Genomic DNA, 15,622 nt, shown 5'->3' on the forward strand with positions numbered 1-15,622 from the left:
GAGAAGTCAGAACTCAGACCCCAGTGGAATGTGTGGCTTTTCTCCTTCCCCAGTGTGGGCCTGCTGGGTGATGGAGGAGTGTCTGCAGGGTGGGAAGGGGGCACGGTTGGCTTCTACTCTCTCTCTCCTCCTCATGCTTCTGGTCTGACCCTCCCCAGCTGCCTAGCCAGGTTTTCCAAAGCACCCAGGGGTGGAGAACAGGGGAAGAAAGAAGGGTCTGTTGGAGGAGGGACGCGTTCCATTAACTACATCACGCTCCCAGGGAACTTAAACCTGGTGGACATTTTCATGGGTTATCTGAAGACTCTCCGTCACTTCCCTCCAACATGGGACATCCTGCCAAGGTTCTCTTGATCTGGACCACACACTCTGCTCCTACTTGTGACTACTCTCTCTGCCCCGGGCTTTCTGGTTAGTCTTCTAGCTTCTCTCCTGGGGCCCATTCCCCACTCCAAGCAGCTTTTCAAAACAGGATCTAAAATGACCCCATGCCAACTGTTTTTCTCTGGCTTGGTCCCTGGAAACATTCAGCAGGCTTTGCCCTCCCAAACCCTCACAGTCCCATTACATCCCCACCTGCAGCCCCCAACTCTCTTGGGCCAGACACTCCAATAAGCCCCTGCCCTCTGCATTCAGGAAACTACATGTCATCTGTGTCCCCCAGATGGAGTTGCTGCCCCAGGACCACATAGGGGCCCAAGTTGTAGGTACACATCCCAAGCTGAGTGGCTATGGTCTATTTATGAGGCAAGACGTAAAGGGAGGATTCCCCATGTCCCTTTAGGAGGGGGCTCGCTTCTCACTATATTCTGTCCCAAATCCCTTGTCCAACCTCTGCTCTCTCAGCCCTCGTGTCCCTGAGAGTGAAGGATCGAGAGTTGTGTAGCTCTTGCATTTGTAAATTCTGCACACTCTTTAGCACCCCTTTAGGAATATGACACCTACTGTCTCTTGGGCTCATGGGCTGACATTCACTTTAGCGTGCTGTTACATAGACACACAGGCACGCACAGCCCCCCATGAGGGCCTGCCAGGTGCCAGGCTTCATAGCAGGTAATGGGGTCACAGAGACGGACAACGCAAGCCCTGCTCTAAAGAGCTTCGAGTCTAGTTGGAGAGAGAGTGCAAATACAAGGACAGGAAAACAAAGTGTGGTTGGTGCTGCTTGCACCCAGGTGTGGAGACGTCTGCTTGTTGTGCCCTAGGAAGTTGCCGGAACTTGCCACTAGCTTGGGGCTCCAAACTCCGGGACCAGCGCTTTCTCCTGCTGACTCAGGCCATAGTGAGGAGGCCATAGTGATCCTCCCACCTTTCACATCCCCCCTCCGTCCCCAGTTGTCAGCTAACACCTAATTTATTCAGGCGAGCACAAAAGCATCTCTGAAAACCTGTGGCTTTCTAGCCTGACTCTGTAAGGAATGCGTTGAGGGAGCTGCCTGGGTGTTGGGAGGTTAGCTGAGAAGGGGGAGCGTTTGTGTGCCTGGCAAATTCCCCTGTACCCGCATTGACACCTGTGTCTTGTTTTGATCAAGGCTCAGCTCTCCCGCAGTGAGGCTGCGTGGCTCAGAATCACACATAACCCTGACCACCGGGGACTCGGCAAAGGGTCGACAAAATGCAGTCTTTTCAACAAGTGACCAAAGCTGGCTGGGACATCTGTTCAAGGGACCTTTCTGACATGTTCCTGCCAAAACACAGCCATCTGGAGAGTAGGCTTTGTAAACCAGTGGGCTCTGTCTGGGCCACAGATCTCTGTACCAGGGTCTGAACGGCTTGAGGGCCTGGACCTGGTCAGGACAGTCAGCAGCTGGTGGAGAAGCTTGAGGATGTTTTGAGTAAAACCAGTGCCCTGAGGGAGGAAGAAGAGGGCTCGCAAAGGTGGACACAGCAGCTCTCTGCCCACAGGCCCGGGACACAGGTGCAGTGAACAGTTTTAAATAGAAATAAAAGATCTTTTCGGAATTATTGTGATTAAATCATTCTTTACTCTGTATTTCTGAAGGAAAACGAGTTTCCTCTGTAAGTGCATGCGGCGGGTAGGAGAATCAAAAGGCTCTTTGTGAACATGGGTCCTGGCCAAGGTCATAGGTCATGTTTCCAAGGAATGTTCCAGAAAACCATGGAACATTAACCATTACTGTGGGACTGAAAGCCACACTCCTGTCTACCGCATGCTTTAAAAATAACCCTGGTCCAGCCTCTGCATTCAGAAGCTGTGAGTGCTCAGCCCACACCACAGAGAAGGAGCGAGGGAGGTGATGCCATCAGATGAGGGTACAGCGCAAAGCGATTATGTGCGTTTTGCTGTCCACGCTAGTCAGGCCCTGAAAAGCTGTGGGAAGGCGCCTCCCGTGACACATATTGATAAGTTCCAGGAGGCGGTGTTCTCAAGTTTTGCATAAGTTTGGGATATTTGCTTCAAAGATGACTAAAATTGAGTGTTTCCTGAATGCGAGGCACTGCTCTAAAAGTTTCGCATGAATTATCGCTTTTGAAATTAGTTATAGCCTCTGTGAGGATGGAGCCCGAGGTCCCACAACTAAGAAGTGCCAGGCCCGGGACAATCGCTTTGCTCTCAATGGCCAAGCAGGGCCCAGTGGGTAAGGAAAGCTGGCCAGAGTCCAGGAACCCTTCTTGTCCCAGCGTTGACTGTGCTCTGTCACGCCCAGTTTGGGTCTGGAATCCTCCAGAAATAATCCTCTTCCAGGATCCGCGTGTTTGACGATGGGTAGAACTTTCCCTCGCAGAGGAATTAGGGAAGGAGACAGGGGGAGGGAGAGAGGGAGAGAGGGAGAGAGGGAGAGAGGGAGAGAGGGAGAGAGGGAGAGGGAGAGGAGGTAAAGAGTGCACACGCGCATGCATGCAGGGCGCATCTATACGGCCCTGACAGTGAGGGGGGCCAGCAGCCTGGACCATGTCCACGCTATTAAACAGAGGAGGTCAAACACCTCAGCCTGCCTGGCCTGGGATCACAAGCTTAGGATGACACATCCCCAGGTCAGCGAAGTGGGTTCTTTTGCCCAGGGGACAGGAAGGGCTGACTGTGACAGAAGGTAGGCATCCAGCCTGTCGGGAAGTCAGAGGGATGGGGCAGAAGCCTGCCATGCACTCAAAGGAGTCTCTTGGTAATAACCTGGTTATAAGCATTTTGGAAAAAAACCCCAAAAACAAAACCGTCCTTTCTGAGACTCATGGTGGGAGCCATCAGAACCTTTAGGCAGGGGGCTAGGGGCTGTCCTTCTCCTTCAGACCCTTTCTTTATGGGGCTTCTCTTCTGCACTGAGGATTCCCTGTGAGGACCAGAGCAACAGACTCTCCTTCACCACCGGTCTGATCTTGAGCAGCGACTGGGCGGCATCTCTGTCCCGCTGAGCAGACGTCAGGCTGCCCTGACCGCAGGCTGCCCGATGGGGCCCGCTGTAATTTTTTAATCTCCAACAGTTACAGTGGCTGCTTGAGTAGCTCCCTCCCCTCCCCAAATATTTAACCTAACCAGCAAAAACTGGCAGTAAAATCTGGAAAGTCACAGCCCAGGGGAGTTCTGTGTTGTCTGATGAAATACAGAGACTTTTGCAGCCCACAGTTGTGCAGAATGAAGAGATCGTTTCAAGGACGGTCTCATCAGTCTGATGCCCCCGATTTAAGATTCAGTGTGTGTCGCTCTACCCTCCTGAGCAATGTGAGGTCAGCAGCTAGAAAGTGCAAATCTAATGACGTCCAGGGTATCGGGGTTCCTAAGCGAAAACCGGAGACCTCTAATATGCAATAAGGGAACCTGGAGCTGTTTGTGGCAGTAAGCGTTTGAAAAGCTTTGGAACTGAGCTCCTGTTCATTTTCCTATGGGAAAATGAGGCTGCCTGGGTCAGGGGTGTGTTTCCTGAATGAAGGAATAAGCTGGGAGCTTGGTGAATGGGTGCTGACTGTCTGCGGGGGAAATCATTTTAGCGCCTAAGTCAGGTTCACATTCACACACAGGCATGATGTGGCCATGGACGAGGCCCCCAAGGAATTCACCTTCTTGATCTGACAAATGAGGCAACAGAATCCAGAGCTGATTTCAACGAAACGCGCTGATTCCTACTTTGTCTCGGAAAAGTTCCCAAACTGCTGGCGCAGTGAGGTGGTGCCTGTTCCAGGGTTCAAGCCCACCGGGTGGTGCTGCCCTGACGCTGCAGCCTTCCTCACGGACCCCACGTGGGCGGTGAAGGCTGTAGAAGACACTGTGTGTGTTCTTAAGCTCGCAGCACTGATGAGGAAACTTGGAGGAAAATGTCACCCCCATCTTGGGAGCACCCATGACGTGCTAGTCGCAGAAGGGTCACTGGCCTGGCACACAGTAGGGCCACTCGGTAAGTGGATGAGTCCATTGGTGCTTTGGTGCTGCCTGCCCACCAGCTATGTCCCACCTGCACGGATGTGGGACTCCGGGTCCTGCTCTATCAAATGCCCACCTCAGCTGGAGGGATGGATGCTCAGTGTGACATGTAACATCCCACACTCTACCTAAGAATTCCCCTTTGACTCATGGGGAGACGGGGCTCAGGCTGAGGAAGTAGCTCACATTACCGTGACAGAAAATGTTGGGACAAAGGTTCAAGCCCATGCTGTCCACCTGTGGGTTTCACTCTACATCCCCATCTGCTTTTCCTTATGATTTCCAAAGGGGCAACTGTGTTCAGAGGCCTGCTTAGAATAAGTCAAGCAAACAGGAATGAATAGAGAGAACAGACGATCCCCCTGGTCTGGCCTAGGGAGACGTCAGGAGGGGGCAGAAGAGGTCACCAAGTGCTGTAGGGCTGAACCCGGGGCCTTTTAAGGTCTTGAACGAAGCACTGTCCTGTCATCTGGACAGAAGCAGCCCCTTGAAGCCTGGAATGGTCTTTTTCTCCCTCTCTACAGCCTGCATCTCTCTGCCAGTTTCTAGCACTTTCTTTTCTGGTTCAGAAGTCACTTGCTCACAGTGGTGGACTTTCTGGACTCCTGCATTTACGCAGTTAGCACCTTTGGAGACAATAGGATTCTGTCCCCTCCTGGGCCGGTTCATCTCTGTAACCAGGCCCAGCACCAGCCTGACCCAGGGCAGGGGCAACAGATGAATTTATAACCTGAATTGACAGCTAGACATATAGACACAAACAAGCTCTTAAACTGCTAATGAAAACAGATGGTTCCTTTTTAATAGATGTAATGATTTCACTGTCTGTGACCAAGAGGTAAATAAGTTGCTGAATAACCTACTGAAAGAAAACACCAGGAGAAGAAATAGAGAAGTGAATGGTGGGACCTGCTGGGGCCCCTGGACTGGCTCACCATGCCTAGCATGCTTCCAGAAAGACCAGAGTGATAAGGTCCAGTCCCTGCCCACCACCTGGCACTTTCTTCTCAATGTCAACTTTAAATATGTCACAGATAAATACCGTTCCAAGCCTTCTCACTTGGCTGCTCTGTCCATCAGTGTCATCAAAGTTCAGCTTATCTATTAACGAGTTCATCCATCTACAGGTTTCCGGATCCCTCATCCATTCCCAATCCTCACTGAACATTTCCTGAGAACGGGGATTGCACCTCATACAGCTCTGAAACTCCACAGCACCAAACACAGGTCATTCACTCAGTGGGTGCTCAAATGCATGTTTCTTAAATTAACAGAGTCCCACTGTAGATACATCTGCTGACTCTTGTAATTTGGTTACATTAAAGAAAATTCATGCCATTTCATTTCATAAGCCACTTCAGCATTGAAACAACATGCCAATCTCGTCAACTCTAGTTAAATATCCATTCCTTTAGATGCTCCACGAAAATTCCCTTTTCTAGCCATTCAAATGGATGGTCTCAGGTCTTTGATGTGTCCTTGTGTGGCTAACTCCTAAATTCTATCTCATATCTTTGAAATTCTAAGACCCTTAAAAGGCTCTCAGGGAAGTCATGAGCCATGGAACAGTGGAGTGTGGGATGCATGGTGTGATTTTGCTTCTTGATTTGGCCTTGATGGCACGCTGGTAAGGAAGCATCCTCCCACACTAGGCAGAGGGTGGTGACCCCTTTTGTGACATATTTGGAACCCCAGTGCCTCATATTGTACGTTCAGAACTTTACATGATTGGGGAAGAAAAACTAGGAAGAATGAATCAACTTCATGCTAAGATGTTCATAGGCGAGTCTAACTCACTATTCTCAGTTGATCTCTATACGGCCAGTCAATATACTCTTGAAAATGGAAACGTTCAGGCCAATGTCGAGTATTTTGAACACTGACATGTTTGAAGTGCCACAGGCCTCTAGGTCACTGCTGGGAGATTTTGGCCCTCACCAGCCCACGCCCTTCCCTGGCTAGCAGCCCCGCACCATCAACCCCACCTCTCCCCATCAGCCCAGCCTCTCCCCATCAACCCCGCCTCTCCCCACCAGCCAAGCCTCTCCCCTTCAGCCCAGTCTCTCTGACCTCATTCTTCAGGCTCCTGGCCAGAAAGTGCTCAGCCACGTGTGCAGGGAGCACGTTCTCCAGCAGTACGCGGTTCAAGTTCTCCATGGTTTCTATCTCCTCTCGCTCTTTTTTGAACTTGTTCTTCCATAAGAAGTCTAACCTACAGTAATATTCATTCTGTTACAAGAGGACACAGAGGTAAAGAAACAATAGGCATCTTGTCCTGCCAGAGAGTGGAGGTTTTAAAGAGAAAATAAAAAGAATGAAACAAACCTAAAAAAGAACCCCCCCCCAAATGGAATTGTCACCCTCCCTACCAAGCCCTCAGTTGCCCTCAAATGTCTCTCATTTCACCCTCCAACATGGATATCCAAAATGCAAATTTGGGAAAGAACCAGCCTCAGAAACAGAGAAAATAGCTATACTGAAGCCTTGAAAGACAAAAATGACATGAAAGCTTCTTACATAGTCATGTTAATAAATGGTGGCTTGAATTATTTTTTGAAAAGAGCTGTGATAGAATATAAATAATGAATAAAAGAAAAATATTTTAGTAGAGAGAGTGCATTGTTTCATGATTTGCATTTAAAAAATAATAGTGTTCATTTGTGGCAGTTTGCCTTTAACAGCTGAAAATCAGTTTTCCTCTACCACAAATTATGTAATTAAGTATACATTGAAAAGTATGTGTTTTTTCATTTGGGATTGCACTATACTGAGAGAATGACATTATATTTAGACAAAAGTTCATTTTGATATAATTTAATTAAGATGGTGCCTGCTAGTAAAAAACATATGTGTTCATGCTTTATAATGTATTAAAATTCAATGTTTTTAAAAATCAGCTGTTATTAACATTGTAGAAATAGAGGCCCGTTTACTGTCACAGGGTCTCTTTGGCTTGTCATCATTTTGTATCTGCTCTGATGTATATAATTTAATATAATGAAATAGCCTTGAATGAATCTTCCTGTAACAGAAGGGCCTAATAGAGAGTGTATTTCAGCACAGATAGTAATTATTGACAAATACATGCAAAGAAGAACTAAATGGAGGGAGTGTGTTTTATTGGTTTGCTTAGCTATACCCATGACAGCAGGAAGCAAAATAAAACACACGTGAATGGCCTCTCAGGCACAGAGTGCAATTTCAAAAAATAATTCACCATTTGAAACCTGAAAGAACAATGATCATTCACTGAAATTAGGTTTGCTTCAAACTAGGTATGATATATTCAAAAATTCTCCTCCTCTGGGGAGGCACTTATTTTTAGCTCATATAACAAGACATTTTTTTAAAAAGATCACAAAAGAGATAGTTTAAAAGTTTGCTTATATTAAAGTTTTACATTACTGACACATTTTCCACATTCTGTATTTATAGAAATCATGCTATGCACGTACTGGAAAAGGCCTCTCCCTTGGAGAACAGATTATTTAGATATTTTGTGGGGGGATAAACTAGTGGTGTGGCCGGTATTAAACTAAAATAACAGAAGCAATCTACGGTGATGGCATCGAGAAGACACAGGTATACACCGAAGATCAGATAAAAATGAAACATGAGATGAAGCCATGGAGCCAGTTAAGGCAGGCAGCAAGCCCAATTCGTGTAAGTTTGAAAGGTTTTCGTAAAGCTCGTGAAGAGTCGCTCAGGTTTTCTGAGGGACTGCTACTGTACCACGTGCAAGCATTCTTTAAGTCTCCTACTAAAGGAATCGGAGCACTTTGGGACCAGCTACATTGGACTGAGAGTGACCTTCTGACAAATCTTTCCCCCTCACCTCCCCAACCAGTGCAGTCTGCTGCAGAACCCTTGCCTTGAGGCGCAAGGACCTTAAAAACTCATGTGCGGTCCCTCAAAGGAAGACAAATGTTTTTATCCCAAACCAGTTGTAATGGACTTAATCATGTCCCCCAAAAGATCGTTCCAAGTCCGAACCCCGGTATCTGTGTGTCTGTGACTTCTCTGGAAATAGGGTCTCGGCAGATGTAATGAACTTAAGGATCATCCTGGATTTAGGGTGGGCTGTAAATCCAATGACTGATGTCCTTACAGGAGAAAAGAGAGGGAGATTTGACACAGAGACCCGGGGAGGCTGCGTGAGGAGATCCAGCCAGGGGTGGGGAGAGCTGCTTCCTCCGGGACCCTGACTCAGGGTGGGAAAGCGCTCTAAGGACTTTGTGACACTTCAACTAAAACAGCAGCCCTGCTCCATGACCTCCAGTCCTCACATCACCTCCCATCTCTCAGATTCCATCTGGGGCTACTCCCCAAATGCTTAGGGGCCCAGATCCCACTCAGATGTGGAATTTGTCTTCATGAGCTCTGGCGTGATGGGAGAGAGAACAGGAAGAGTCTTGAGAGGGCGTCCAGGCCGCGTCTGGGACCCCCGCGCGCCTGTCTGCTGTGTTTCACGTCCTACCACAGCCTCGAGGGCGTCCCGTGCTCTGTCTAGTTCTGAAAAGTACCTGAGGAACTGGGCTTACACCCTTCTGCGAGGACAGAAGTGGTCTCTGGGCAGGGGCGCAGGTAGCGTGTGGTTCCACTTTCTCTGGGATCCTCAACTCTTGTGCACAAGGACCTCGGCCTCACTCTCAGGCACTAGGTTGCCACTGCCCGGTTCCTACTCTGCATGAGCCCACCTAGGATGCAGACCCTTGATGGCAGGGGGCTGCCCTTTAAACCTGGGTGAAATACAGGGGATCTTTCTTTGTCAAAAGAGGCCCTTGAGTTGGCTTGCGTTTCTGTCACAAACTAGATTTCAGTACAGAGAGTGGTACTGTACTGTCGCTCTTGTCTAGGATGTGTTATGTTTTCACTAAGGTTTCTGAGATGCCTAGAGCAATATTTAGTATAGTCATTTTCTTAGAAAGCAAGTACATTGCCATCGTTTCAAAAATGATGGTCATGGGTCAGGGGAGCCATTAGGACAAATGATAACAAAAATAAGTTGCAAAAAGTCTGTGCTATTATTTAAAACATATTCAGAAAAGAGGTAACTCTGAGGCCATGGATTCTTACAACACTTGACAACCTTATTTCAAATATCAGACATTTGTTTATAATACAGTTGTATTTCCAGAAGGGTGTGCAGAGGCACTGTGTCACAGACTTCACAGTTCTTGTTATCCCAGAAGACTTGGGACCTCAGTAAATCATTCACTTAATGAGTTTGGACTGAAGGTCAGCCTTCCGGCTCACCTTGGTATATCCTTGGTTCTAGTTAAAGAGTAACTGTGAACACAATCCTGCAGGGATTACTATTCTCTAGGCCTCTAGATGTACATACTACTTATCATTACACTAGTGACACGAAAGGAAACCGGTACCAGCGCTATCATGTTAAATGAATGCCTGGCCATAATACTGCATACTTTTGATGCTTTATTTAAATCATTTAGGGAGTAACTGATCAGTGAGCAGGGATTCGACAACATTTGTGTAGGGGTATTGCCTGTATATTATCTCAGTGATCAATAAAAAAAGTTGGGAAAATTCAATTTGATTCTAGGTAATTAAAATATATTGCTGTGAAGAAATCTGAGTGATCATTCTAGTAGGAGAAACTGCCTAAGAATGCAGAACCTAGCATGTGCCGGGGACAGAGGTGGGGAGGGGGATGGGGGGACCGGGGTCTTCTGAGCTCTGCATCAGGACCACAGCATAGCTCTAGGGCGATTGGTGAGAGCTGCACTGGGAGCTCCAGGGAAGGATGCCCCTCGCACTTCCCCGGGAAGATGGAAGAGGATGGATGGCATTCCCGGGTGCTGGACTGACTGTCACAGATCTGGTCTCTGCTCTGACTGTGCGATTATTAGCAGCTTCCTCCTGGTGAGAATGGAAGGCAGACCCAAACTCCCCAGCTGATAGTTTGCCTCTCAGATAACTGTTTAGAGATGTGTATATAATTTAATTGGCATTGCCTCTTCCCTGGTTATCTCCACATAAATCACTTCTTGGTTTCATGCTATCCATCAAAGAACTTAAAACAAACTTTGGCTGAGGCAGAGCTACCTGGTGTGGGATGAGTCTTTAGTCTTTGGGTGATTGTCCTTGTTTGCAGGCAGAGAAAGAATATTGCCCTTAAAAGTCCTGCACCTACAGGCTCCACGGGGAGGCCAGAAGTGGGCACAGAGCCCGAGGAGGATGTTTCATTTGCATCACAAAATAAACGTTTTGAACAAGGGACCATATTTCTAGGGATAATTGCAAGTGACAGCAGGGATATTTAATGCCCACTTCAAAGAAAAAGAAGCTATACGTTTTGAAATGCAGATGAAAACCCCAGGCAAGGGGACTTTTTTTTCCAATTAGTGTCAGCTATTGAGGGAATACATTGTAGGCTTACAGAAACCTACACATTTATTTTGAGACTTAACAGGAAATTCATTGATTCACACTTCAACTGTTCACAAAATTTGCCTCTTAGGGGAAAAAAAAAAAATGAGAGGCCTTTTTCTTGTGTCTATAGCCAAGCACACACACCTTGCGCTACCTACTTTTCTCTTAAGTGATAAGGTGATCCTGATGCTTCAACATTTGTTTGCATGAAAGCAATGGCAATGCACGTCAGCAAAGTATTATTAATACAGCACTTTAGAGAAGTTACAGAAGTAACAGACTTCTTACCTGTCTGCCCAGAACAAGCAGTGTGATGAAAAATATAAAGAGAGACACTGAGCCCATGGTCTTTAGGTCTTTCCAAATGCCTGGTCTATTAAAAAACAAACAAACAGATGAAAACAATATAACAAAACAACATACATACAAGCCATAGAATTCGTGCACGAACAAATTTCAGAATCTCTAGTGCTTGTCTACGTTCTACACCAACCACACACACACACACACACACACACACACACACACACACTTCAAATATATTTGCAAGCCCAGACTGCATCAAAAAAAAGCAAAATAATCCTTATTTCAAGAACTCTGTAAAAGAAAAAAATCTTCCAAATGAATATAGATTTCTTACTTTATACCAAACTAGCGAATATAAAATGAATAGCAGAATATTAATACTATTTTCTTTATATTTCTGGGATCAATTGGATAATTGGATATATGACTTGTATTTTTTAGTAATTATTTGCAGAATGAGACAGTATGCTAGAAACTAATAATCATGGGAGATATAAAAATGAAGTAGGGAACTTTATTTCTATAAGCTACTCTGACATATGAATAATATGCTTTCATATAACTTTCTGGCAGGTGCTCCTTATTCCTCCTTTCATGGGGTTTTGTATCAAAAAGACATTAAGACAGATGGAAACACTTGGCCCACTGCCCCACCAAGCTCTCGCTGTGCTGGCTGGGCCCTCCATCCTCAACATGACCTTCTAGGCAATGACCACCCACACATCCTAGTTGGCAGGTGTGGTGGTCAATTTTACGTGTCAACTTAAAGGTTCTGTTTTTGGTTCTTGTACAGCATACAAGGAGAAATCGACTTGATTCCCCAGGGTAATCCTGCATAGCTGACAAGTGATTATTTCACACGTATAACTGTAAATGAGACTTGAGAAGTTGATTATGCTTGGCTGCCATGTCACATAAGCGGCATAGCTTGTATTTAATCAAGTATAAATATCAAGTCATCAGTTTCTGCTTGGGAGTTGAATATGCTTTGAGATTTTCCTGTTTCTCCATAGAAGGTTCGAGGACTGATGAGATAATAAGAGAAATGGATAAAGAACTAAAGAGCGCAGGTGGGCTTTGGAGTAAGTAACCCTGGTTGGAATCATGACTCTCCTGCTCTAGTGAGCTTGGGGCCTAGGATAAGCCCCTCCAAACCTTACTCTCCCCATCAGCCAAAGGGGGTGCCAGTGCCCATCTTACTGGCTGTCTTGGTCACTAGGTCAAATATTTATGTACCTGGCATAGAGCCTGACATACAGGAAGCACTTCATAAATGGTACTTATGATTTTTCATATTAACTACACAGTGATAAACAAGAGGATGGAGCAAGGAAGCTAGAGAAAAAGATAAGAAAATGCAGGTTGGTGGATTTCATTAACAGAATGACAGATCCATGTGCAAAAGAAAGGCAGATTCCTGCGGAAATGAGGAGACAGAATCTCCAGTCCCAGTGGCTGAAGGGCTTAGGACCTCAGAGAACTCTCCAGAAAGGCTATGCTTGTACCCAGGGCTCCTTCCTCCTACCAAGCCAACTGTGGCTGGAAAAAATCTGAGCTCAACAGCCATAAGGAGGTTACCAGTTTCTCTCTGGGAATGAAGTGAGCTAACAAGTGTCACTTTCCTGTCTCAGTAGTAGTGATTTTAAGAAATGAAGTTCCTTTTTGAGCCCATGGCAGCTGTGTCTAATAGCACAGTTGAAGTCACTGCAGGGAGCAGATGTTTATAAGCAGTGCAAACTCCAGTGACTTTTAGGGACTTTTTTTGGCCACACCATGTGCGGCATGTAGGATCTTAGTTCCCCGACTAGGGATCGGACCCATGCCCCCTGCAGTGGAAGCACAGAGTCTTAACCACTGGACCTCTGGGGAAGTCCCCAGTGACTTTTAAACTCATTTCCCCGCATACTGACTACACTGACAGGATATTGACCAGTTAATAAAACTGGTACAGGGAATTCTCTGGCAGTCCAGTGGTTAAGACTCTGAGCCTTCCCTGCCAGGGCCCGGGTTCGATCCTTGGTTGCGGAACTAAGATCTCACAAGCTGCACGGCATGGCTAAAAAAAAAAAAAAAAAAGTGGTACAACATAGACAACAGTGCGTAAGAAGCTGGTGCAGGCTGTGTTTAATTTTCATGTTGCTTCGTGAACATCCTATTACTTTACCATTCCAGGAATCCTAGGAAACTGCTATGACATCCCTCCCTTTTACCCATCACCCTATAAAAGTAAACTGAGAGTAAAATGTTAACTCCAAGGTCAGGATCTTACAGTAGCTTCATCAATGCAATCAATCAGAACTCAGGTCCCACGTGTATCCCCAGGTAAGGGGCCAGATGCTCCAAATATACAAAGCCATCTCCCATCCCTCTCACTGATGGAGAGTGGGAGGTAAGACCCTCTTTATGCAGTTCAGGGGCTGGCTGAGTTTTCAGATAATCACACAGAAAATACATGCAAGCAACATAGAGGGAAAAATACTTTTCTGGGACTTCTCACGCTAACACATTTAAACATAATTTTAGGGGTGGAAATGACCTCCACCTATCTCCCAGTTCTTGAGCCTTAATGAGGAATAGTGGTGGGTGTAGGTGGGGACTTGGGGGAAGCAAAACTAGGAATGGCTCTCATTGCTGGACCGGGCAGTGCACTGGAAAGTACAGAACTAAATGGACCTCAGAAATAATGACGCACAACACAGCCTGTAGGATAGACTTGGGTACCAGTCAACAGATGCCTTTTTTCCTTCTGACGTTCTCCGTCAACTAGGGAGAACTGTAACCTGCTGTCTTCACTTTCATTTAGATTTCTCAAAAACTTCGTTTATTCATCCAGCCCCAAAGAACTGCTGATTCCAATTGGAGTCCATCTCTCCCACGTGGGCCCCTCACAGGCCACGGCTGATGGGCTCCTGGAGCTTGAAGGATGAATTTCTCCATCCACGGATCCATTCCTGTGTTCCTTGCTCTTTGTGTGCATGCAGGAGAGGCTGGGAGGAAAAGGAGTGGGTAGCATGGGGGGGACATCGGGACAGAGAGAATAAAATTCCAAGATGTCTTCTGGCAGAGTCTAGTCAGTTGTGTTGATCATATCAGTTTCCCAGGACTTTTCTTTTCTTTTTTTTTTTGAAGTGTGGTTGATTTGCAATGCTGTGTTGGTTTCAGGTGCACAGTAAAATGATTCAGTTATACATATATATATATATTTTTTCTCAATCTTTTCCATTATATGTTACACAAGATACTTTGCTATATAGTAGGACCTTGTTGTTTATTTTATATACAGTAGTTTATATCTGCTAATTCCAAACTCCTAACTCCCAGGACTGCTGAAACAAAGTGCCACAAACTGGGTGGCTTAAAACAACAGAAATTTATCATCTCATAGTTCTGGAGGCCAGAAGTCTGAAATCAAGGTGCCGGCGGGGCTGTGCTCCCTCTGAAACCTGCAGAGAAATCCTTCCTTGCCCCGTCCTGGCTTTGGTGGTCGGCTGGCCACTGTGTCACTCCAAGGTCTGTCTTCATCACCACGTGGTGCCCGCTCCCCTCCCCCCATGTGTCTCTGTCTCCACATGGCCATCTTCTTACAAGGACACCAGTCATATTGGATCAGGGCCCACCCCACTCCAGCAGGACTTGATCTGAACTAATTACATGTGCAATGACCCTATTTCCAAATAAGGTCACATTCTCAGCTACTGGGGCTTAGGACCTCAGCATGTCTTCTTTTAAGTGACACAATTGACACATTAACAATTGTTATCAGCCATTATATAAAAATGACAGCAACTTAGTCTGAGGTCTCTCTCTCTCTCCCTTCCCTTTAAGTTTTAGGGATGAAATCCACTTTGGACTTTCACACGTTAGGGCTGTGCTATCACTCTGTTATGAAGTACAGAAGACAGAGCTAATAGAACTGAGAAGGTTTCTAACTCTATGATTTTTAACTTGACAGTTTTAGCCAAAATGTGACCAGATAGGCTATTTTTCATACTTAAAAATGGGTCCTGGAGACACAGACACCCAAATGTGCCTGTAGCCACACACTAATTTACAGCTGACCCTCACCCTGAGGCTGTTAATGGAGCAATCATTCTGGCCCTCAAGTTTCCAGAGTCCAAGAGAACAAAGAAACCTAACAAACTGGGCAAAGGATATGGAATTGCTTGGTGAACCGGTCTCTAACCTAAAGGCTAACAGCTCCATGACACAAAAATGACATTTTCATTGCTTCCAGGCATGTATACACAAACATAATTACATTTCAAAACATTCTATTTTCTAGGTGACATAAGCCTCTATTTACTAAGAAGAAAAGTACCTCAAGAAACCTAGTTTCTGTTGTGTTGGTAACAATATACGAACTGAGTAAAATCAGATCTTCCCAGGTCATTCACTGGGGTCAAAAGTAGTCTGACCTCTGGGACCCTGACCCCCTGAGGCCCACGTTTCATAAAGAAAAGTCCCACAAAGAGACAATGGCTACTGCCCTCCCTCTTAACGTGAGATCCTGTTGCCCTGCCGCTGATGAAATCTGTTTACTTCTGG

General features: G+C 46.1%; 1 protein-coding gene across 1 annotated transcript in view; it reads right to left on the minus strand.

The window, feature by feature from the left end:
* The window catches only part of ADCY2 (adenylate cyclase 2), a 430,840-nt gene that overhangs the window by 27,025 nt on the left and 388,193 nt on the right, over positions 1-15,622 (minus strand). Inside the window, exons 19-20 of the mRNA XM_024752509.1 lie at positions 11,060-11,144; positions 6,446-6,604 (exon numbers count right to left, since the gene is read on the minus strand). Of these exons, the coding sequence (XP_024608277.1) occupies positions 6,446-6,604; positions 11,060-11,144 (244 nt within the window). The remainder of the gene's footprint in view (positions 1-6,445; positions 6,605-11,059; positions 11,145-15,622) is intronic.

The sequence above is a fragment of the Neophocaena asiaeorientalis genome, unplaced genomic scaffold, assembly GCF_003031525.2.
Source record: "Neophocaena asiaeorientalis asiaeorientalis breed wild unplaced genomic scaffold, Neophocaena_asiaeorientalis_V1.1 scaffold52, whole genome shotgun sequence".
NCBI lineage: Eukaryota > Metazoa > Chordata > Mammalia > Artiodactyla > Phocoenidae > Neophocaena > Neophocaena asiaeorientalis.